Source organism: Balearica regulorum, chromosome 1 (assembly GCF_011004875.1).
Source record: "Balearica regulorum gibbericeps isolate bBalReg1 chromosome 1, bBalReg1.pri, whole genome shotgun sequence".
NCBI classification, from domain to species: Eukaryota; Metazoa; Chordata; class Aves; order Gruiformes; family Gruidae; genus Balearica; species Balearica regulorum.
The window spans coordinates 203169767-203193595 of NC_046184.1; the positions used below are offsets into that span (position 1 = coordinate 203169767).

The 23829-nt window shown below is 36.8% G+C and overlaps 1 protein-coding gene across 2 annotated transcripts in view; it reads right to left on the reverse strand.

Moving 5' to 3' along the window:
• The window catches only part of DYNC2H1 (dynein cytoplasmic 2 heavy chain 1), a 180606-nt gene that overhangs the window by 81610 nt on the left and 75167 nt on the right, over positions 1 to 23829 (reverse strand). For both annotated transcript variants that reach the window (XM_075742293.1, XM_075742292.1), the window contains 9 exons: positions 22569 to 22688; positions 20059 to 20193; positions 19145 to 19288; positions 17333 to 17422; positions 13621 to 13686; positions 10118 to 10168; positions 8074 to 8151; positions 6756 to 6887; positions 3782 to 3854 (listed from right to left, as the gene is read on the reverse strand). In XM_075742293.1, the coding sequence (XP_075598408.1) occupies positions 3782 to 3854; positions 6756 to 6887; positions 8074 to 8151; positions 10118 to 10168; positions 13621 to 13686; positions 17333 to 17422; positions 19145 to 19288; positions 20059 to 20193; positions 22569 to 22688 (889 nt within the window). The remainder of the gene's footprint in view (positions 1 to 3781; positions 3855 to 6755; positions 6888 to 8073; positions 8152 to 10117; positions 10169 to 13620; positions 13687 to 17332; positions 17423 to 19144; positions 19289 to 20058; positions 20194 to 22568; positions 22689 to 23829) is intronic.

Below are 23829 nucleotides of genomic sequence, written 5' to 3' on the forward strand. Positions count from 1 at the left end.
GGTGCATTTCAGTATAGCATGTAAAATAAAGAAATTAGCATACTTTGGGTGCCCACAAAATACTTTTATAGAAAATTCTTATAAACTTTATCTTCGAAAGAAATTATTTTAATCCCCTTTCATCAATAAGTTTAAAAATATATGTTAAAGATTAAAAAAGAAAAAAATCATATCTGGATGAAACAGAAGTGGAAGCCTTTCTTGTACGCTACTACAGCTATTTTGGAACTCATTTTTCTCACAGGAAAACAGTCAAAAGAAGATTGGAAACTTAACGATTCCCTTTTGAACTAAGTGAAACAGGTTGTTTAAGAAGTTTTTAAGACCCTGAAAAAGACATGGAAAAAAATATTCGTACAAGTATGACCCCTTTTATTAGCTGGAAAGTGCTAGTCATGGTTTATGACATGATCTCAAAATCTCACTGATATGCATGAAAAATCTGTGGACAAAACCTTGCCTACAAATCATAGAATCACAGGATTATAGAATGGTTAGGGTTGGAAGGAACCTCAAAGATCGTCTAGTTCCAACCCCCCTGCTACAGGCAGGGACACCCTCCACTAGACCACGTTGCCCAAAGCCTCATCCAACCTGGCCTTGAACACTTCCAGGGATGGGAGATCCACAACCTCTCTGGGCAACCTGTTCCAGTGCCTCACCACTCTAACAGTCAAGAATTTCTTTCTAATATCTAATGTAAATCGACCCTCCTTCAGCTTGAACCCATTACCCCTTGTCCTGTCACTACACTCCCTGATAAACAGTCCCTCTCCATCTTTCCTGTAGGCTCCCTTCAGAAACTGGTAAGCTGCAATTAGATCTCCCCAGAGCCGCCCTTTCTCCAGGCTGAACAATCCCAACTCTCTCAGCCTGTCCTCATAGCAGAGGTGCTCCAGCCCTCTGGTCAGCTTCGTGGCCCTCCTCTGGACTCTCTCCAACAGCTCAATGTCTCTCCTGTACTGGGGCCCCCAGAGCTGGATGCAGCACTCCAGGTGGGGTCTCACAAGAGTGGAGTAGAGGGGCAGGATCACCTCCCTTGACCTGCTGGTCATGCCTCTTTTGACGCAGCCTAGGACATGGTTGGCTATCATCTGGGCTGCAAGCGCACACTGCCGGCTCATGTTGAGCTTCTCATCCACCAACACCCCCAAGTCCTTCTCCTCTGGTCTGCTTTCAATCCATTCCTCACCCAGCCTATAGTCGTGCTTGGCCTTGTTGAACTTCATGTGGTTCGCGTGGGCCCATCTCTCCAGCCTGTCAAGGTCCCTCTGGATGGCATCCTTTCCCTCCAGCGTGTCGACCACACCACACAGCTTGGTGTCGTCAGCAAACTTGCTGAGGGTGCACTCGATCCCACTGTCCATGTTGCCGACAAAGATTTTAAACAGTGCTGGTCCCAGTACCGACCCCTGAGGAACACCGCTCGTCACCGTTCTCCCCTTGGACATTGAGCCGTTGATCACTACTCTTTGAGTGCGACCATCCAGCCAATTCCTTATCCACCGAGTGGTCCATCCATCAAATCCATGTCTCTAAATTGGAGAGACAAGGATGTCATGCGGGACAGTGTCAAATGCCTCGCACAAGTCCAGGTAGATGACGTCAGTTGCCCTTCCCATATCCACAGACACTGTAACCCCATCATAGAAGGCCACCAAGTTTGTCAGGCACGATTTGCCCCTAGTGAAGCCGTGTTGGCTGTCACCAATCACCTCCTTGCTTTCCATGTGCCTGAGCATAGTCTCCAGGAGGGTCTGCTCCATAATCTTGCCAGGCTCGGAGGTGAGACTGACCGGCCTGTAGTTCCCTGGGTCTTCCTTTTTTCCCTTCTTAAAAATGGGGCTTATGTTTCCCCCCTTCCAGTTGGCGGGAACTTTGCCGGACTGCCAGGACTTCTCAAATATGATGGCGAGTGGCCTGGCCACTTCATCTGCCAGTTCCCTCAAGACCTGCGGATGCAACTCATCAGGTCCCATGGACTTGTGCACCTTCAGGTTCCTTACATATTCTTGAACCTGATCTTCTCCTACAGTGGGCGGTTCTGCATTCTCCCAGTCCCTGCCTTCTGTGACCTGGGCAGTGTGGATCAAGCATTTGCCAGTGAAGACTGAGGCAAAGACGTCGTTGAGTACCTCGGCCTTCTCCATATCCTGGGTAACCAGGTCACCCATTTCATTCCGGAGGGGATCCACATTTTCCCTTGTCCTCCTCTTGTCACTGACATACCTATAGAAGTTTTTCTTGTTGTCCTTGACATCCCTGGCCAGACCAAATGGAGTCAATGGTATTCTGCCTTCCTCAGTGAAGCTGTAATTTCATTCATCAAAAACCATTCCCTTGTGGAATGCCTCAAAGGAACTGGTATCAAGACAGACCTAACCAATTTATGTAACACTTTAAGATTTGGAAAACAGTAAGTGGGTGAATAAACTTGATCTGAATTCAGGTCTCTGCTGGGCTTTGAGATGCATGTACTACAGATCGCACTCCTCATTTGATTCCAACAGGTAGGGGCATTGTCCATGTGGGACCTGTACACTCACCCTGATGAAAGTACCCTCTCTATCTACTAATAATGTTTGACAGAGCAGGCTAACCTTACTCCTGAAAATAGTGGAAAGAATTCTGACCAACAAATAATGCCCATAGACAGAGCATAAAGAGGGAGTAAGTCATACTTTCACACAAATGCCATTAAAAATGTAAGAATCAGAGATCTAAACGTATAGTCTTATACTAGTAAGATATGACATGTATTTCAAGAACTTAAAATTACCACAGTCATTGCTTTTTGTATGTTACTTATCTATTGCATTATCATGCAAAATCACCCATCTCAAGATCATTCAAACTGCAGATCATTGCAAGTGCTGGAAATATTAAGTCCAGCCATATTTCCCTGGCAGCCTATGAGTCAATTTTCCAGGTTCATTTTCTACCACATTAAAAACAGCCTTTGCCACTTACATTTAAGGTCTTTAAAATCTAGATTCTTTCCCTTCCATCAATCCCACTTCTGTCGTGACACTGTACCACATTAAAACCAACAAATTCTGCTTTGTCCCTACATAATACAAAGGGTGACATTTAAAACTACAGTGTCCACCCCAATGAGACACTCATAATTCATCTTCCATATGTGTATTGTCATTAAGTGCTAAAAACTAAAGGAAGGCTTTGGTGTGCTGTATTGCAATGCAAAGATTATTTGAAATATAAGTCCCAAACTTCAGATACAATAGACAGAGAGACTAGAATGAATACAAAATCGGAGTATTGAATCACTCTAAATCACAAGTATTTCTAAACAGACAATAGAAATTGTATTACAGTCCAAGAGACAAAAATGACTGAAAATATGAAACAATCTTTTTGAGATCCAACTTACAAAACCTCAAACCTAATGGTTTTTAAATGGTAAATGACAAATGAAATAATCTTTTTGGAAAATTTATGTCTTAAGAAAAATGCTGCAGTGTAAAATTTACAGAAAACCAGCTATCTTCCTTTCTTAATTACTCCAGTAGTTAAGAATTCATTAAAAGAATCTGGCAGATTTTTATAATATTTTAAATCACTAAGCAGCATAAATCAAAGCATTTTAAAAGCACTTTTTAAGAAGAAAACTACAAGAACAAAAGCAGCAAATCCATTTATAGCATATTTGCAAATCCTAAAACTTAGGGATTCCATAAAAACTATATAATGAAAGAGAAACACAGGACAAAAAAAGTATTTAATTGTTGTGTGGAAACACCTTGGTGAAAAATTAACTTACCTAGGGTTTTACAGGCAAAAAGAGCCATAGCACTCTGTAGCCTGTCTGGTCTGACAGCCTGGATCACAAGTACCTTAAAATAAAATATATTCAGGGCAGATGAGTTTATAAAAGTATATTGTGACAATTTAAAAAGCAAGACTCTTCTAAGAAGGCTGAATTCTTTAAACTTCTCTTTAGAACAGTTATTTTCTCTGAATATATAGAGCCATCTGATCATTCCTTTCCAAGATAATCTAATGTAATTGTTTTTTCGTAAGTAACTTGTCTTATTAATAGAAGCAGAATATAGATCCACAGCTAATGTCTATTTGTAAGCTGGAACTTTTTCTACAGTGTTTTAGAAAAAAGGTAGCTATGTGAGTAGCTAGAATGACAGAAAGCAAACTTAGCTTTATACTGGTAATCTAAATTCTACACATGTATTTAGGCAGTAACTTCCTAACTGGAATACTAACGTTTCTGATTTCAATGCAGTAATACAGTAAAACAATCCATTTTGAAAGAATTTCCTTTGTTTAAGCACATTTTTAGAGTTCTACATCTAAGTTCTTTTTCTGAGGCATTCTAACTTTCAAACGTCCTAGTTATGCAGATGCTTTTATTGTTCTTCAAAAGACTACAGAATATGAACAGGTATTCAATTCAGATACAAATTATATTAGTAGTTTCCCTACCAGCTACCTCTTTTTCAGTTATTTGTTAAAATCACCACCCCTTCTCCTACCCCCTTACTTGCAGACCTGTAAGCCTCAATTCTGAACCTATCATCACATTCCAGTTTCCAGGTCTGGAATATCTGTTGTTAGTTTTGGAGGAAAAATTTAACTTTATTAAATTTTTAAGAAAGTACTACTTTTTAAGTTTGAGATTACACTAAGTGTTACTGCACTATTTTTAAGTTTAACAGTTTGAAAAAAACCTAACTTTTGAATGGCATATAAATCTAACCAGGTAGTTTCAGTATACTTCATCAACAGAAGCATTCTTAATACTTTCTATGCAAGGAACTAGATACATAATATACTGATCATACTGGATTTATTTTCCTTCTATGCTCTTCTGCATTTCATCAAATCAAACATGACTCAGCCAAATTCCTTTGCAAAATGGTTTGTTCCTAAATTCCAGGCATACTATTTTAGAAATTCTCCTCCTCCACAAATATGCCAAATAGAGAGCCCCTAAGAGCCAACCAGCATGAAATGATGTTGCCTTTGTGTTGGTTTTGCGTGGCAAGGTTTTGGTAGCGGGGGGGGCTACAGGGGTGGCTTCTGTGAGAAGCTGCTAGAAGCTTCCCCTGTGTCTGATAGAGCCAATGCCAGCCGGCTCCAAGACGGACCCGCCGCTGGCCAAGGCCAAGCCAATCAGCGCCTCTGTGATAACATATTTAAGAAAGAGAAGAAACAGTTAGAGAGCGCTTTTGCAGCCAGAGAGAGGAGTGAGAAGATGTAAGAACATCTGCAGACACCAAGGTCAGTGAAGAAGGAGGGGGAGGAGGTGCTCCAGGCGCCGGAGCAAGATTCCCCTGCAGCCCGTGGTGAAGACCATGGGGAAGCAGGCTGTTCCCCTGCAGCCCATGCAGGGAGGATGAGGGGGTGTAGAGATTCCACCTGCAGCCCGTGGAGGACCCCACGCCGGAGCAGGTGGAGACACCTGAAGGAGGCTGTGACCTGTGGGAAGCCCGCGCTGGAGCAAGCTCCTGGCAGGACCTGTGGATCCGTGGAGAGAGGAGCCCACGCCAGAGCAGGTTTGCTGACAGGACTTGTGACCCCATGGGGGACCCATGCTGGAGCAGTTTGCTCCTGAAGGTCTGCACCCCGTGGAGGAGACTCACGTTGGAGAAGGCCGTGAAGGACTGTCTCCCGTGAGAGGGACTCCATGCTGGAGCAGGGGAATGATGAGAGGAGTCCTCCCCCTGAGGATGAAGAAGCGGCAGAAACACCGCGTGAGGAACTGACCGTAACCCCCATTCCCCGTCCCCCTGTGCCGCTGGGGGGGGCGGAGGTTGAAGCCGGGAGTGAAGTTGAGCCCGGGAAGATGGGAGGGGTGGGGGGAGGTGTTTTTAAGATTTGGTTTTATTTCTCATTTCTCTACTCTGTTTTGCTTAGTAATAAATAAGATGAATTCCCTCTCTAAGTTCGGTCTGTTTTGCTCGTGATGATAATTAGAGAATGATCTCTCCCTGTCCTTATCTCGACCGGTAAGTTTTTTTTTCCATTGTACCTTTTCTCCCCTGTCTAATGAAAGAGGGGAGTGATAGAGCGGCTCTGGTGGGCACCTGGCCCTCAGCCAGGGTCAACCCACCACAGCCTTATACCCCATCCCTTCTTTGGATGGGCCTTCATTTTATATGAAATGACTTCAAATGAAAAATCACAGCATGATTTGAAAGTAATGACACCTTTTCTTCCATAAACGCAAGAAGGATGACATTTTTCTCTTCCGGAGAAGAAGGATCCCTGGGTGGAGGAAGGAACCTGCCACCCCAACATTCCTGGTGAGTTCTCTAATCACCAAGCTTTCAGGAAGAGTAGTATTTCATGACTACTATTCTGAAAAACAATTGCTGCTACTGGGTTTTGTGGTTTTCAGTCAGAAGTGTGAGTTTGCACATTTAATGATGGATTAAATTAATGATGCTCAGCAAGCTGACAAATTCTGCAGTAACAAGGCAACCCTGAAAGAATTTTAATACCTATTCATAAAATTAATTCTGTGAATATTAATAAAGAGCTTGTTACCTTACAGGGTATGCTCAGTTGCAGCCAATATGCCAACACAAAAAAAGACTCAGATAAGACTGAACTAAATATGTATTACAGGAAAAAAAATCCTTAGACTAAATTAACTAGTTAAGCTGTCAGACAATGTAGATACTGTCACTGCCTATAATTCAACCAGGCCTGAAGCCTAAATTCCCAAGATGTAAAACTTACTTTCAATGATGAACTTATTAATATGGAAAGATTACCTGCTGAAATAAAGAAATTCCTTTTACAATCGTAGATGGAAAGTCTTGTTCACACATAGAGCTCTGAGAAAAACTGCGCCACAGACCTTCATCCTCAAAGCAAAGTGTCTGATAGAGACCTGGGAGAGAAATCTACAAAACCAAATACTGCATATTTAACAATAAAGAATAATAGCCATTTGGACATCGTATATTTTAAGGAATTTACAAACACCGCTATGACCCTAAACCTGTAAATACTTGTGTGTAACACGTAACAGTTCAATTTTATCCTCAGAGTTAAAGAACAAAAGGGTATGTTTTAAAATGGACCATTTGTTTACCTATTCCCTGGAAATGCTATGTCTGTGTTTGCTCTATATTTTTGTTTTTAAACTTCTAGGTTCTTTGGTTTTAAACTTTGGGCTCTACCCAATTGTAGTCCTTTCCTTTAATCATGACCAGGTTCTTTTTCTATCTGTACATGATACTGATTTACCCAGTTACTCAATTTCTGTTTGTTTGGTTTTTTTAAACTCCTAACAATCATGCTTGCCACACCATTATTGCAATTGTTCCTGATCCCTGGGGAAGAGAAACAAAAAATAATGAACTCTGGATTTAGCAGCAAAAGTCCTTGCCAAAGATCAGTCAAGGTTTTCCTTCTTGCTGCTGAGCTATATGCAGGAGAAGAGCTTAAGACAGAATTTCAAGGACTAGTATCTTCATTTAGTTCCCTTCAGGATCAGAGGACATCAACATTGACTGTTGCAGGATGAATCAAGGCAGGAAAGTGTCCTTTGTTTTAGTTTGAAATTACTTGATCTGAGCAATTTCAAACTCTGAAATACCTTTAAAGGTGTGCATGGAAATCTGATAAGTAAAAAATCTAGTTTCCCAATAAACAGTTTATGGTTTTTAATACAATATGAAGTGGTTTGTAAAAGTCATTACGTAAAAGAAACCTGCAACTTAAATATTCTTTGCAATTTTTCCTCTGTATATTTTTCTACCGATAGAAATTGTAGTACCTTGGGTAGGCTTACAGTATTTTCTAATCTACATAAGATGATAGGTTCATTCACATGCATTGAAATTCCTTGTTAAATGGGGTAGAGATGTACATGAAAAGGCTCAGAAAAATGAGATGAAATTTAAAAAATACAGTGTGGTGTGTTTTTTTTCAAATGGGTATATATTAAGCCATGGTTTCTAGAACATATAATAAACAGTTTAAAATAAAATATTTCCATCTGACAAATACATATTTGAGTATTCAAGTCCAATTACTATTTGCTAAAAACAAAGGCTTTTTGAGCACCTACCACATGATATTTACCTTCAAAGATGCTACTGCCCAGGCTCGGTCTTGTTCTATCCAAGAAGGAATCTGGTCACGAACACTTCTTTGTGAATCCTTATTGAAGCAAGTTACATGTTACACACATGAGTTACACAAATTTTTGTGAAACAGTATGTTCAATAATAAGATTGTGAAACCCATGTTTTTAATAAAAATAGCAGTCATAACAGGAATCTTTCTGTGGTCTTTTGCTAAGTTCATGAATGGCATAAGAAAACAAATCTACCAGTATTTTAAATTTGAGATATGTTGTTCACATTAATGTTTGCTTAACTACTTCAGCCTGAAAATATTTTATCATTTAGAATGTCTGTATGACACACTTAACTCTACGTAGTTTTCCATTAAAAACAAGGGACCCAAATGACTGGCTATCTGCATATGTTCTCTGAGCAACTGACTTAAAAAAATAACTCCACTATACATATTCACAATCATCAAGAGGATGGTTCTTCACTCAAAGGGTAATTCTGATGTAATACACTATGCAAAACATCACTTCTGGACATCTCTGCACTGGTAAAGTTTGGCTACAGCTCTATTTTTCTGCTCCTGAGATGTTGGGGATGGAGAAAATTCTAAGGATGAACAACACAGCTTAAGCTCCAGTGGAATCTCTGTATTCACCATATCATTTTTTATAAAAATTCTTACTGTACCCATTAACCAGTATGACAGTCTCTGTATGGGAATGTACTTGGATCTCTCAACCATTAAGCAACTTCAAGAGTGATTTTAAATGTTCAGCAGAAAAAAGGAAAGCTTTCTTGCAAAAGGATTTCTCAGCCATGAGTTACGAAGTCTGAGAAAGAAGGAAAGTAGGAAACTCGGAAGCAATTCTAGGAATAAACTTGAGATGGGTCTGCAATATATTGGCACTGACATCTAACTGAATTATAAAGACTCCATAGAGAGGAAGAGGGACTTCTGTATTCACGTTGAAATGCAAAACCTGTAGAGTCATCTAAGGGCTACAGAAACTGGGAATTTAAGGATCTTTTTAGCAACCAGCTGCCTAAGTAAGAAAATCCAAGTAGTACATTGTGTTTTAAGTGACTTGCCACTTCTGCAAGCATGTATGTGAACACAGTTGGTGTCACGAATATTCTACAAACAGGCTACTCACACTGGTCATTGTCTTGTACCACTGGATGTATGAAATACTCATAACTGTATGAAATACAGTTATCTAAACAAGGCTAAAGGTTAAAAGTAATTGGAAATGAGGGAAACTGCAGCTAAGCCTGAGGAAAATGAGCTAGCCTGACCCAGAATGAAGGAGAAGAGGAGATTAGTAAAAGAATAGGCAAAGACTGAGCTCATGATTCCTGAATGTGTTTCCTAAAAACACCTTTCAAAGCCTTTGCCAAAATATTTGGTCAAAGAAGGGATATAATGGATACGACTATGCAAAGCACAGGTTTTTTTCTCTACCCTTTTCTGCTGGAAGGCTGTTTTGGAAGTATACAGATTTAACAGAATTGAGGGACACTTGGTGAACTACAGCATGATTGCTCAGGCATGCAATAGAAATTACTTAAGCTAGCTCTGTCATGAAAATATATAAATACATCTCCAGATGTAGAACTCTGAGGCTGGGGAAAAAAGCATGTCAGAGTTAGCAAAGTGTGTGGACAATTCCATAAATCCATACAAAAAGTACAACTCATATATGATACTGGAAGAGGGATTCAGAAACACTGATTTTAGTTACAGAAGAGGGCTTAAAACCTTCTCAAACATATCATTGAAAAACCAAATTGTAATCCTGGTAACAGAAAAAGAAAAAAAAAAAAAGAAAAAAACAACAAAGGCAAAAAGTTATGTAAATTAGAAAATGAGTTGCCATGTTCAAAAAATTCAAAAAGTTTTTATATTTTTATATTACTATGTGACAAGTTATTTGTTCCTTTAATGTATGAATACAATTAATTAGCAACATAGTAAGAACTCAACTTTAACTTTTCAGGATTTAAGTAAGTGTTCCTTATTTCAAAATACACAAATAAGTGTAGCTTACTGATTTTCTTATGGTATCTCCAATGATAACACCTGTAAAAGTCTCCCATTCCTAGGGGGAATAAATAAACAACTCAGGTAAGTCACAAAACATCTTTAAGAATAAAGATTAACATGTAGTAGTAGCATGTAGGCAAAACAGGAAGATGAACAAATTAAAGCCTAGATTCTGAAAAAGTTATAAGACATTTTTAAAACTCTACGTGATACTATCAGTATGTAATTCCTTTTGTAGAATCCAAACTGACTGCAGTGGTTTACAGGAAAATAAACTGAAAGGAGAAGCCCTATCCTTTCTCAGCACCCACAGCTCCCACCCAGATTGCCTAACTATAGGCTAACAAGAAGTAACATACTTGGCTGGCAAGGACACACATACTGCCTGATAGGGCATCAGCAGCTGACACAGAACAGATAACTACAGAATCCATGTTTCAGTAGTGTTTCATGTTATGGTGTCCAAAAGATGCAGTTATTGGAACAGGAAGAATACTTAATATAATAGATTGGCATTATAAATACTTCGGTTGCATTAAGAAAGGGAAATGTAAGTTGAATTTATGTATGATTAAATCTTTTAGACATGGTATTTGTATCCAGGAAGCCAGCTTTTAATAATTTTAAAACAGATTAAATAAAGTATTAAAAAACATACTAGAAATCCTACATTCAGAGGTGGTAAGAAATATACTAAAAAAATCTTCATAAGTATTGTAATGTGGCATAATTGGTATCTATAAGTCTATGAAAATGAATTTTTTTTTAATTGTTAAAAGACAATAGTAACATTCCAAATGAAAAAGTCAATCATGTAGTACTACTCTGATACAGACCACAGCATAGCTTTTTGCACCCATCAGTCTAGCTGAGTCTTGAAACAACTCTCTCTTTCAATTACAAACTGATGATCCTCTCCCAATTACAAGGAAAATGCTCATGCACAGAAAAATACCTGAAGGCTCCCCAGTTTTAAAACCAGAAATTGTGTCATATTTTTATGAAGAAATGCAGAAGTATAATATGTAGAGACATGTAAAACTACCTCAGAAAAATCTATACATATTGATTCAGAAAAAGAATGTCTCTACTAAGAGCCAAGGCATTCTTTAATATAATGTTGAAGTTGTACCATAAAATTTTTCATCACTATGCAAAAATTCATAAGCACAGGAGGTTGAACTCTTTTGGGACAGGGACTTAGAATACTAAATTCTCTAGCAGCATAATAAGTGACTTCTAGTCTCATCACATTGAAAGGTTTAAAAGAAATAACTTTAAAATAACCACTTCAGCTTCATTTTTATCAATAAATATTTTGCTCAAGCACTCTTTTCTTAACAACTTAATTAAAATAACTTCTACTTTTCAGAGAAGTAAGAGAATTATAGATATTATTTGCCTGTTTTAATTTTTGAGTAGTCAGATACTGCAGGAATGTGCATTATATGTAATCTAGATTAAGCTGGTTAAGAGCTCTAACAGCTGATGGAAATGCACACTAAAAAACAGCAATCAGCACATAAAGCAGTACTTAGAAATACTTAAGTAGCCTAGACAGCCAAGCTTTAATTTAGTCAGAAAAGTATTTCCAAGTTGCTGCCTTCATACTTCATAAACTCAAGGACTAGAAAGATAAAACAAGATATTTTCAGAAGTTGAAAAGAAATAATAAAGATGAATTAGGGAAGTTCTAATAATGAAGAGAAGCCAGAGTATGCTTCTACCAATAAGATTAATCTGAGTTATTTTTATCAGGCAGCTTCACTGTAGAAAGACTGTGGGATTTCACTTGGTCAATCCATGTTTGCAATAAAACTACATTGCATTTATAATATCGAAAAGTTTCAACCAACCCTTCTTAAACCTTGTACCTTAAACCCACATCCTTCATATAATTGAGTTCCATTACTTCCTTCAAATCCATTACGTGGTTTTTGCCTTTTTGCCTATACTGGATGGCACTCTAGCCAACTGACATTTACTACCATTTGATACTCCTGGTCTCCAGCTTCTGCTGCAGAAAGCCATGGCTGTCCTGCAGGCTCTGTCTCTTCATTCCATGTAGGTTTTTTTGGATAATTATATATGTCTTGACTCACACTAATCAGCCATGTTTAAGCAATTGTATTGAGTCCATTGTGCACATTGTTCTACTGCAGGAAGACTTTATAGAATTAATTTTGCTACACTATAGACAACTATAACTTTGGCATCTACATCTCAGTCAGCTAGTTCAGACTGCCTGTAAGGAGAGAAGTAAGCAATTTTAGCGGTAATCCATCTGACCTATTTAGAAAATTAATTTATGATGAAACTAAATGCTTCTTTGACAAGTCTGGTTTTTTCCCATTTCTGACAAAGACAATCTAGGATAACCTGTTCAGATTAATTTTGACAGGTGTTTAAACTTTAGTTACCAATTCAATTAACACTAAAAGTACCATTTTACCAGAAACATGTAAATTCATGATGAACCTCCGTGTTGGGCAAAAGCATCATCTAACACCCAAAGAGAGGCACATGCTGTTAATGGGATGCGTGCTGCCCTATGGAAGAAATACGAGTTAGCAGTACTTGAGCTCTGCTGCAGTTTGATTGGGAATAGGGTAGCCTCTAAACAGCAGGCAAATTCCCCATAGCTTAGTCATTTTCAGATTAGGCCTCATTCAGACCACTGTCAAAAATGTCACGTGACATCTCTCAATTTTTTGTGACTATGCTCATAATGCAGCACTTGCCTGAAAACTGAATGGACAGCCATTTTTATTAAATGTGGTTTGAACTTTTATCAACTGCATCCCACTATGCTATCAAAAATATAAACCATTCCAGCATGAGTCCATCGTTCCTCTCAGAACATACAAGAAGAACACTCTCTGTACAGTGTACTCTTGAAGACACTGTTGCAAATGAGGACATCAATGATCACTGCTACAGAGATTTCTGAAGACGCTGAAGAATCATTGGCTGAAATGCACAAAAGTTAACTTCATTACTTCACCTTCAAGGAAGACTCTTTGCTTTATGTGTATTCAACTACAGGTTGCAGAATCAGACTTTTACTTAATTTCTCCTTAGCTCTTGCACTCCTTTTCTGCATTTCAATACCAAGGCATGACGTGCAAGTAACTCTTGGTGAAACAGATGTGTATCCATCACTTTACTTATAAAGGAATGTCCGTATTTAACTGAAAAGATGGATAAATATCTGGCCACATGGTGGCAGGAAACACTGATGCAGTGCCTGCAAAAAACTGCAAGAACTCTCCATAAACATCTTTTTCAGACTCTTATTTAAAAGGCAACAGTTTACCTACCTTTCTCATGGTAATCTTTGCTTAAATATAACATTGACATCCAAAAGTAACTATCATAGAAAAATAGTAGCATATAAATCTAAAATCCCAAGTCCTACCTTACTGACAAAACCTTTTTTATCTACTTATTCACTCTTCATATTAAGTTTCAGTAAATCACTTGGGGATTTTCTCCTGTAGCACTTACATTCTCTTGAAAAAGTTCAGGGTGCATTCCTCGTACAAAATGTAGAGCAAACATTAGCTGATCAGCCTGAAATAAAAGCAGTAAAAATGTATTCATCTGTTCACCAAAATTCACCTTTTTGCTTTTTTTATAAGTAATAAAATTTCATTAATAAAATACATTTATGGTAGTGACTTAGTGACATATATCCTAATTCAAAATTGCTACATAACTCTGCAACTTACAGACAAACACTAACCCAAACCCTGTATCTAAGTACAACTAAATTCAAGGAAAGAAGAAAAAACAGGTACTTGTAATAAAGCAAACATACTAAACAGAATTCATTATTTTTTAAACTGTGCACAGGAAATGCTTGAAATCTTTTTATAGCAAATTTTTCAAACAGAATTTTGAAAAAAAAACCAAACAAATGAACAAAAAACCAACAACTGTAACCTTCTGACTTTTTCCTAGATCTGTTGCATCAATAGAATTTCAACCAGCAATAAACCAGGAATAAAGATTTACTGGAGCCATAGAATAAACCACGCAAACATTCAAGACAATATTTTCAAAAAGAATATTAGCTTGTTAAAACTGCGATTCCTAAGTCCGTATGCAAAAACATTTATAGATGTGTTTTACCAAAGCTGTGCTGGAAAGCACAGATTACTATGTAATGAAATCAACACAAAAAAATGGAAGTTGGTACTCTGGAAAATCAGGACCACTCAGAAACCTAGACTGAGGCCTCCAATCTTCAAAGTCTGGCTGTAATCTGCAAGATGTATTTCACCAGACAATACAAGATATACATGTATTTTCTCTCATTAAAATTTTAAGTAAGCATAAGGAAGCTGGTACCTCTTCCTTTCAAGAAAGTGAAACATAACTAAAATGCATAAAGTACAGGTGAAAGTGAAGAACAGAAAAATAGATGAAAAAACAACGATCATGGGATTGGGATAAACCTGCAAAGCACAGGCATCGCAGCCAGCTGATAAACACAGCACACCTGCATTCCTATAGAAAATAATTCTATTCTTGACTTCTAAAGAATGTTGTTTGAATTTTCCATGGTGTGGTTTCCCACATACATGCCTTATGTGTACCTCAAAATGACAGCCTGATGGTCCTTAGCTTCAGAGAATTACCACTCTGAAGAATATTAAATTACCAATATGGTGGAAAAATGAATTATATGGGACTTTTCTGAAGAGACAGGACAAGATGAGGAAGAATACTCTAGGAAAATATTACATATGTTATAAGGTGTAAGATGAACTGTTTGACTAACACTGACTTTCTCATCTCAATGTCTACTATATTTTTGAGGCCAAAATTACATGAGGGCCAAATTAGTTTTGTTTTCTTTTTATTATTACTGTTTTCTCATGTAGATGTCTTTTTACAAGCTTGACACATCAGCTCAGAAACAGATAAACATAAGAACAACATAGAACAAAATCACAGAGTAAGGATGTTCAAGATGTTCATCATCTTTGGGAAGTTTTCTCATGTGTAGTAAAAGTAATTTCATCTGCATCTGTATTTTGAATAACACAGATGTATTATTTAATAATTTACCTGGTGATTAGGCTCCAGAATTATGGTTGACTGACTAAAGGGACCTATGTGGCTTAAAGACCACATCCTTACTAGTTTCAATTGCCCTTGGAATGACTGACCTCAGAAACAACCAAGAGGTTATCTATAACTTGATTCATATGAGCCACAGCTGCTTTAAGCTGAATTTGGGTAACTGCAGAAATGCATGATGGCAGCCACAACAAACTCTTGGCATAATCTGTATCTCTATGGATACCGATCCATTAAGTTGTTGTTTGCTGTTTTAAATAGTTCTGTTTTATTAATTCTTTCAATTACAAAACCATATGGTACAAAGTATTCCCAAGGATACAATTAAAGCAAATAAATTATATCGACTTTTATTTTTACACATATTCACTATTGGTTTTGTTACAGGGGTAGTATTGGAGGGCAAACAGGCGCCAACTAGCAATCAGAATCAAACTCTGAGAACTGTATTGATAAAATACATCTATGAACATCATATGACACTCGGAACAACTGCCATGGAATGGCTGAAGTCCACTTCATTCACCTGTTTCATCCTCTCAGACAAGATCTGCACGCAAATCCAAATCCAAACCACCTATTAGAATGGTTCCTGGATGAACTTGAATGGGAATTGTTTGGAAGAATACTAACTGGCCCAGGACAAACCTATGTCAACAACTACTTGGACAAATTAATAGTACAGGTGGGCCAGTTCCAGTGCTCAGGAAAATTTCTTGGCACCACTTCGCTTACTAGCACAGATGAAGTCTATGTACACACAAACATAAATATTAACCACAAACAAAAGAATCCTTCCCAATTCTAATATGCTTAAAAAGGTATAAACTTGTATCAGCTATACCATTTATGAAGACACTAGTAAAGCCTCAGTGTCACAGCAGTCTTTAAAAATTTACATGGATAAAAGGCAGTATTAGCAGCGGATTGCTGAGGGCATGAGGAGTTTGTGCTCTCCACTATCAGAACATGATACTAAGCTGGATGGACCATGAAGATGCATGGTAACACACTTTCAGTATTTTCTAAACTCCAATCTGATCACTCACAGTAAAAAGCATTCCTACTAGAATTCCCCTCTCTGTGCCTTGCTTTAGAAATCTTTTATTTTTTCTGATATCTAAAAATAGCTGCCTTCCAATATTCACAAGATATGATGACTTATTGGAAAGCTTCACATACTCATGACTTCACAGACATTAATTTATTATGAGAATATTTAGTGAGAATCCATCTGGACTTTGATAAACCAAAATCCTCAGAAATGACTGGTACCTATGCATCCTGAATATAGTGCTGCTACACTAGGTGAGAGAGGAGGAGGTGGTGTAAAATTTTCCAAGATCTCTCCATTCTCACTGATCAAACTCCAGACCTGCATGATTTGTACTACTGCTCAAATCATCTGTGCAGACCTGCTATGCATTTTTCGGCCTGGTACTATGAGATAAACACTTCCTGTTATGACTGTTCCATGTAAAAGTAAAAATTAAAATTGGAAGTGAAGGGCATATCTATCCTAGGTTTTCACCAAGAAAGTAAGAAGAGAAAAACCACCTGATTCAAATACAGAGCAAACAAGAAATATATTAGGAACATTACATGGAAGAACAGGGAAACAGACACAAAAAAACAAGCCAGCAGGTAGAAATTTGGGGCAGGGTGTGAAAAGAGAAAGAATAATATTACAATTGGGTTTTTAAAAAAATAAAAAAGAACAAATAATCACACAAGACCTTATCATGACAGCTAGGTCAAACACTCATACTTAGGAAATGCTAGAAGTAAGAATGAAGAATAAGAGTGCTCAGAAGACTGTGAAGCCTGGGACTGGTTATGAAGCCAGAATGAAGCAGAGATGAGGAAGAAACAGGACTAAACTGAGAACAGCCTTGTCCACTAGAAAACTGCTCTGTGGAGAAATGTGCATAAGCAATCTTAATTCTGTCATATCCTAATTTTTAGTCCTTTTCATTTTGCATCTTAAATATTATAAGAGTTATCTTTTTGCAGGTATTTACATACATACTGACACAATACTGCTTATCTGAAGTAGATCAAAAATTGGTTGCTGAAAGAATATTTTCAAACCCAGTGCACTGTATAAAAGCAAGAAAAAGTACAATCTTACCTTAAACAAACAGCGACAAACATATTCATACACTGTATGTTTCAATGACCCAATAAGCAACTTGATTCTTTCTTCAGTATTACTTGAATCCTAAAAAGAAAGTATGGATTTCAAAAATTCATGTGAAAATTAAAATCTTTTTATGCACCCTGTAAATTTCACCAGTATGACCACAAATAATCTGGACTCTATGTGATACTTGCTAGTTCTAAAAACATATTACTGAGCTCAGCTGCAGCTATCAATGAGTAGATGATGAAATGAGAAATTCATGCTGAAGTATTAAGAAATGAATATTTTGGCCTTGAATATTTTGATTGTGAACATTATACAATATTATATACAAGGTAAATATGTAGAGAATGAGATAACAGTTTCTTCTCCTAACATTAATATCCCTGACATCTCATAGTTTTCACTTGGTAAAAAATTGTTTATGTATTAAATTACTATATTCAATGTTATTAAACAGGTATGTTGACATTAAATGCAGTTACTAAACTTCCTGCCAAATTTGGCCCAACTGAAGTAAACATTGTAGAAAACAGTAAATATACCCTGTTCTTCAAAGCTTACAGACTAATTATAACAGGAGAAGAAAATGGAAAGAATGATAGCATAAAAGAAGAAAGAAGAGGTAAAACAAAAAAAAAAAATAAAGGTGGGGGAGGTAACAAGTAGTATGAGATTTATCAGAAACAAGTGCCTTTCTACCATGCTGGAATTTGAAGAGATGAGTTTTTAAAAGAGGGGAATTTGAATTCACAAGCTGATTTGACTAATACCTTTCCCATGCCTAAAAGATAGCTAGGGATAAACAAAGAACTGCATAGAGGAGAAGAAAAAAAGGAAGCAAGCAAAGGCGGCAAAACCAGAAGCTGAGCTTTAAATAGGTTAACATAGTAGGAAAGAAGGAAAGAAAATATGGAAGCGTGTGAAAGTAAGAACAAGAAGTTAGAAGCTCATGTTGTGGAAGAGAAGTAATAGGTAAAGAACTTCAAAAGAGGGCAAGTTCACATAGTCAGAACCATGTTCCTGGTAAAGACTGGAGCTGAAGGAAAGTTGTAAGTACAGATGCCAGAATAAAGGGGAATGCAAAAGTGACATGATGAAAGGCTGGTGAATGCTTTTTTAAAGTCGAAACAAAGTGAAATAAGATGAATTTTGAAGATGCTGAATAAAAAGAAAATGCATCATTACTCAGTGTAGGTTTTTAGATCTAAAGAGTGAGGTGACAAGGGATAAATCCATAATTCTGTGCCTCAGGTAAGAATAATATACTGGCCATTAGAATATACAAAAGTAAAAAATACATTTTCAATTAGACAGGCTGCATGCATGCTTACAAACTCTATAAAAGCAGATAAAATTTTGATCTTCCTTCAGGTAACTGAACCATGTAGAAATATAGTGTTTTTCTTACTCTACCCCTTGTTGATAGAATTAGTGTTATTTGCAGATTAGATTATTAATTTATTTAAACAAAACCTTCAGTAAAGTTATAATCAACCTTGTTTTTCGTAATTCACCTTAGACAAAGAGCAAGCCTGAAATTACAAATAAGAGTTACTTTGTTTTCAGATGGCACAGCAATTTTACAATTTATATGTAATGTAAGATCATCAAAAATTCCACGTGCATGTGTACTGAATATCTAAGGCATAACAGTTCCGCTTCACTACTTACTATACATTCCATGATCAGTTATTATAAATTATTTTCTAAAAATGTCCAAAGCAACTAACAAATTCTAAGGATCAAAGCAGATTAATTCTTCTGCAGCATTCACAACTTCAGGAATAGAGAAAATACCTGCTCGCTTTGCAAAGCCCTTTGGAAAAGCCGCAGGAAAGCCGCCAAACTAAACCGGTACATATTATTAATTTTGGACAAGTCAGAGATAATAAAGTACATCTTGCTAGCACTCTCAGCTAAAGGGAGATAGGCATCCCTCTCCTGTGGATTAAAAGAAAAACACCATACATATATAAAAAAATCAGTACATTACTGCCATCTATTGGTTACTGCATAAACATCCCACTGAAAAAACATTCAGATGACTCCCATTGCTTTAGAAAACTCTGCGATTCTTCAAATTGAGTTACATGCACTCAAAACTTAAACACCTTCTTTAGATTTAAAACTTGGCAGAAAGAATTTTTAGCAAAAAATTCTTTAAAATTCTTTAAATTATGAAGAACATTTTGGAAATTAATCCCTAGGGCACTGAGGCCTCTTCTCACCACAGAACACATCCCAAAATTCAATAGAAAATTTTAAACTAAAAAAAAAGATGACAGAGGAAAACTCTGTAATGAGTTACAAAACTAGCATGCCAGATGAATAGCACCACCAATGATCTAAATTTTTACAATAGCAAGGGATAGAGTAAGTTAGAACATCCATATGAGCCATATTGTTTGAAACAGCAGATGGCAAAAATAAAGTCAAAACCCATCACTTGCCAATAAGTCCTTGGGAAAATTCCTTTAATTAAAACTGGCAGACCTTAAATTGTGTAGCTATTCACCATGTGTAAAATAAAGGAATTTAATTACTGAAAATACTTTCTGTACTTGCATATCCCAAATATCCTTTACTCCAAAAAATTAATTTAGCATGTTACTGATCTTAGACTCCTGTGGATGTATATATCCTCTCTATATAGCAGAAAACTACTTTTAGCAGCAAAAAAACAGCAATAAAAGATTAGAATATTCTTCTACCTTATCAAGGGAACTCTGAAGTTTGTGAGATTCAGCAAGTGATTCCTGGATGAGTGCACTACTTGCTTTAGTCTGATTCAAAGATTCAATCAGATCCTTATTGTCTAGTATATTGCCTTGTGATGTCGCAAGTGTCTGTAAAAAAAAAAAAAAAGCCATCTATGTTACATTTAAAAAAACTCCTGTAAAGTAACAATTTTGGAATCTATCCTTGTTTCTGACCTGTACATATTTCTGAGTCATTGAATGCATCAAGAGTACCAGAAAGCAGGTGGTTACTCCAAAACCTGATATGTTGTTTTAAGGAAGCATGGAAAATAAAACCCAAGAACAAACTCCAAAAATCCAGATTGCCACCAGGTTCTGAAACTTCAATGTCAGTAAGCTTTTGCGAATGATTTCTATGATCAGTCTTATGCACTAATATCCCCATGGTAAATACAAACTAGCGTATTTTTCCTTCTATTTAACTACCAATTTAACCTGAAATTGGCTATTTGTAATGACTTCCTGTACCCAGTCATTCATAAATTCATTTTCCTTCAAAAACATTCCAATATCCCTTATACAATTTAGTTCTTATTCCAACTGAGATGAATATTCATAATTACAATTTCAGTATTGTAACCAGAGATCCCTTCAAAATGCTTGAGATTACTTCACATTTTCCCTGAGTTCTCCTGTGCAAACAAGTTAATTTCTTATTATAAGTGGGAAAAACTTGAATGATTCACTATTATTTTAGGGTTTTACTAATCTTCAGTAAATAAACTTCAATTTTTTACTCAACACAAAATTGTTGTCTTCTCAGTCATTTTTTACTCTCAGGCTTCATCTGAAAGTGAAAACTAAATAGGTTTTATACACATTAGACAGTTAATTTAAAGTTTTATCATTTTTTTCCTAAAATTACATAACAGATATACCTGTAACTATTTTAACATAGTATGAAAATATCTTAACATGCAAGATTTGTAAGGACAGCCAAGGAAAAAATAAAAGCCATGAGGTTTCCTCACCTTCTTACAACTCAAAGCCAATACAGTTGAAGATCACACAGAAGGAAGAATATTGTTAGTTTTGGGATCCATATTAAGCACATTTTAAAATTAAAGTAATTACTATATAGTTAATAACCATTCTTTTTTCTTCAAGCATGTGCCTCAGCTATGAGCAAATGACCCCGAAAGCAATCAGAAAATAGTATACTTTGGACTGTGCATCAAAGATTCAGATCTGCTCAACTGAATGAAGAGTGTTAAACTACTCTTCTGAATGTGTTCTACATTTTAAATAAAAAACATAGAATCCTAGAATGGTTTGGGTTGGAAGGGACCTCAAAGATCATCTAGTTCCAACCCCCCTGCCATGGGCAGGGACATCCTCCACTAGACCAGGTTGCCCAAAGCCCCATCCAACCTGGCCTTGAACATTTCCAAGGAGGGGGCATCCACAACTTCTCTGGGCAAAATGCATTTAGCAAAATGTAATGTTTCATACTGCTTATTTATAGGTCTTACAAACTGGTGTGTTGGAGAAGCTGAACAACTTGTAGGACAGCATTTCAGGATGTTTGGAGGCAGAGATTCACCAGTTACAATAGTAGAATGCACTTAGTTCTCTAGTTGAAAAGCATTTAGGACAAGATCATCTGTTTTTTCAAGGAGTCCAATTTTGCCATGAGGAGTCACAGTGTGAGCTATGATAGCCAAAGCACATATGTCTTTACTCTGAGGCTTCTGGAAGAAAACCAGTACAGTACTTCAGATGGAATGCTAATGTTGCTTTAGGATTAACTTGAACTTAGCTAGATCACTTCCAGCACTGACTTCTTTGTTGACAAAGTCCATGTAGCACTTGCCAGTTTCCACTGAGCAGCAGTCCCCTGGAGTTTCCCACCCTTTCTTCCAAAGATCATAAACTCTTGTTTTTTTCCTGAGGTCCAGCCAAAGCTCTGTTCAGCCAGGCAAGTCGTCTTCCTGGCTGGCTCATCTTTCAGCACATGAGGATGGCCTGCTCCTGTGTGCCTTTAAGATCTCCTTCTTGAAGAATGTCCAGTCTTCCTGGACTCCTTTGCCCTTCAGATCTGCCTCATTTCTCAACTTGAGAAAGTCTCATTTGACACGATTCACAAGATTAAAAATGTGGCATTTTAAAAAATTCATAATTTGAAAAAGAAATAGTATATTTTTTAACAAAGTTTTCTCTTTTTTAATGCATTAATGAAATTTCTAATCAATCTAAACCAGCCTATATATCTAGGCCAATGATTCATACATTTGACTTTGAGAATGCTTAATGTATTGAAATACTACAGTTTCCTAACAGATGTACATATTTTATATACTTGAGTCTCCCAACAGCCCCAAGCAAAAGATGCTTTTATTTTCTCAAATAAAACTTCTGAGGGCTCATTGTTCCAATACTTTTACCACCTTCATTCAAACACATAACAATAGGAACATTATCTTATTGATCTAACAGATATAAAAGAGGTAAATTTATTTTACCTCCAAAAGAGATTCCTCAAGCTTAGCTAACTGTATCTTCTTATCTTCTTCTTGTTGTAACAGTTTTGTCTTCTGCTCTTCCAAATCAGGTTTTTCGTGCTGAATTGTTAAAGCCAAAAGCTAAAAAGAAAGGACATTATTCAACAGGATAAAAAACATTCTAATACTCTGTAATATATATTCATTAATTATACAGCAAATATATACTCATTAATCATATAGCAGTATATAGTCTGTATTTTTAAAAGTAGACTTCTGTGGGTTTACTCAGTTGCACCAGACATCCAATAGCTTTAATTCTATGTAGATATCCAGGATATTCTGAAGTGGCAAGTATAACCCAGGAACTACTGTGAACCATGCCCTTGTGTGTTACAGCAGGTGCAAGGCAAGTGAGATACTCAAGGACATCTCCAAAGGCACTGGAACACTTTAATAAGGACACTGATTCACACCCTTTTATGATGAGGCCTAAACCTTTGCACCTCAATCTGAATCACACCTGTGTTTAAATGACTGGCAGTCTTCACTTGTGTATATGCTGTTATCAGATATAAAAAGAAGTAGGTGATAGAAAGCATAAACTGGAAAGAATGGCAGCGAATTTCTCTCTAGCAAGTCTACCAAAAGTCAAACCCCTCTCCCTCCAACAAAGAGACAAAACAAAAAACAAAACTTTTATTTCTGTATTTCCACTTAAAGAGGGAGTCAATTCACTTGGTTGCATTGTATGATGTTGATTCCCTATCTCCAGTGGAGGGAGCAAATCGATATGATTATCCGTGCTTCACATTTTAAATTATACCTCACTTATCAACATCTTATTTACATTCCATTCTAAGCTTCTTGTTAGTTTGGAAAAACTTGTTTCATATTAAATAAAGAGAGTTTTTTCTTCCCTTAATTATCTCTCCTTTTTTTTTTTTTCCTCTCTCCCATCTCTACGCTGTATTTTGATACCTAAATACTATAGAAAAAAACTCAAAAGCTACTAGCATTTTGGAGAAAGTAAAATATACGTCTTTTTGGTTTCATTACAGTTTTCCTGCACACAAAGTATCTTGATGCTACCATTACTCTCTAACTAGGACACTGGAGAGCAGTAGATGTTTCCACGGTACCATAAATGCATCCTGAATAGAAAACAGAAGCTTAGCAATTAATCTGGTGCAACTGAAGTCAATGACATGGTTTCCATTTTCTCTGTTTGACTCACTACTTGGTTTCAAAGTACATAAAAACAAGATTTTAAAATTGAAAT